Below are 1,547 nucleotides of genomic sequence, written 5' to 3'. Positions count from 1 at the left end.
GCTCAATTTATTCCAAGGACACTGTCCACATCCACACACGTGGGTCGCAATAAATAACACCGGGAATATTCAGAAAGGTCGAATTTACTATGTGGTTTACCGTTAGTTTTTTGAAACACTTTGAAACACAGAATAACACTGGCATCGGTCCAGCGTCCGAGAGTAAAGTATACTTTGAACACTTAGGCAGCAAATATTGGTTTGATAAGTTACTAGGACGAGGGTCAAAGCTGAAGGCCAGATTATTCTTCTCCCAGGCATTGGCTGGAGACTGCACACCCTGCCCTCGCTCCCTTTCACCCAGATTCCCGACTAGTCCCTAGCTCCGCTCGCTCCTCCTCCTTTGGCGCCGGCCCACCCTCCAGCCCGCGCCGCCGCTGAGCCCAACTCCAAGATCCTTCTCCGCTTCCGTCCCCGCCCCGCCCCCGATAGCGGTAACGCCGTAGGAACTCTCTGGGCCCGGGAAAGCAAAGCCTTTTCCGGGACCACCCCTAGACACGCGGCCCCAGGAGGTCGTTAGACACTTCTCCACGCATCCAAGGTCCTAGGCACTGGCTCGGAGCGAGCACGCACCCCTTACCCCGTTCTCCTTTTCCTTTCCCTTTTTGGACTACCGGCTCCTCACCCACAGCCACCCCGGTGAACGGGACCAGGGTGTGGGCGGGGCCAAACGGATCTCGCCCTGTACTTAGAGGTCCGGAGTTGCGCAGTGAGTTAGAAGCCGAGCAGCTGGACCAGGAATCAACATGGCTGCGATGTTTAGGCGATGCTGTGGGGTGAGAGAGAGCAAGGCTTGGTGGGGTTGGGAGTGGTGGTTGTGGTGCCTGGAAGGGGTTGGGGGGCGGGAGTATGGGACGAAAAGAGGTGCTGCCCCGGAAAGATAGGAAGCTGTCATGAGGAAGGAGCCTATCTCGGGGCGCCTTGGTCCTTCAGACCTCCTCGTTGGCTGCGGGATTAAGTCCGGAGCCTCGCCTTGCTTTCATGCTCACCCTCTCTTCTGATTGTCCAGTCCAGGTTTCCAATTTTGCTATATCCTGTTGGCAGTTCGCTGGCTCCTATGTAGGGCAGTCACTTTTCGGAACGTCCTTCATTTTCCCTCTGGCCTGGGAATTCTCCAGATAGTTCCCCCAGTAATCTCACCCTTTCCTCAAAGTGAACCTGTGTCTGCTTTGCAGTATATTTAAAAAAAACTCTCTACGGGCATTCTGTCTCTAGCCCAAGAAAAATCATAAAGTACATGTCATCATGCAATTGATACATGCTAGAAAGTGCAGATTTCATATACTCGTATCTTGAGTGCTTGCAAAGTTATGAGGGAAAAGGAAAGTGGAGCAACTGCTTCTTGGGATATTTAGTGTATTTAATAATTGAGTTAAGAAAGTTATGTTCTTGGCCATAAAAAGTAGCTTTAGAATTTATAATAATTCTAATGGATTGCTGCACAATATTTGTTATTGCTATTCAAGTTAATGGACTCTGAAGGCAGAAATCTGGGCATTTAAAAAATGATTTTTAACTCTGACGCCAGAAAAAGAAGACCCGGTTTC

General features: G+C 50.4%; 1 protein-coding gene across 1 annotated transcript in view; it reads left to right on the top strand.

Moving 5' to 3' along the window:
- Window positions 1–446: 446 nt before the first annotated feature.
- The window catches only part of ACADM (acyl-CoA dehydrogenase medium chain), a 30,901-nt gene continuing 29,800 nt past the window's right edge, over window positions 447–1,547 (top strand). Inside the window, exon 1 of the mRNA XM_029947656.1 lies at window positions 447–776. Coding sequence (XP_029803516.1) covers window positions 747–776 — 30 coding nt within the window. The 5' untranslated portion in view covers window positions 447–746. The remainder of the gene's footprint in view (window positions 777–1,547) is intronic.

The sequence above is a fragment of the Suricata suricatta genome, chromosome 8 (genome assembly GCF_006229205.1).
Source record: "Suricata suricatta isolate VVHF042 chromosome 8, meerkat_22Aug2017_6uvM2_HiC, whole genome shotgun sequence".
NCBI lineage: Eukaryota > Metazoa > Chordata > Mammalia > Carnivora > Herpestidae > Suricata > Suricata suricatta.
Note: the sequence above shows the minus strand (reverse complement) of the source record. Positions and strands in the feature narration are given on the sequence as shown.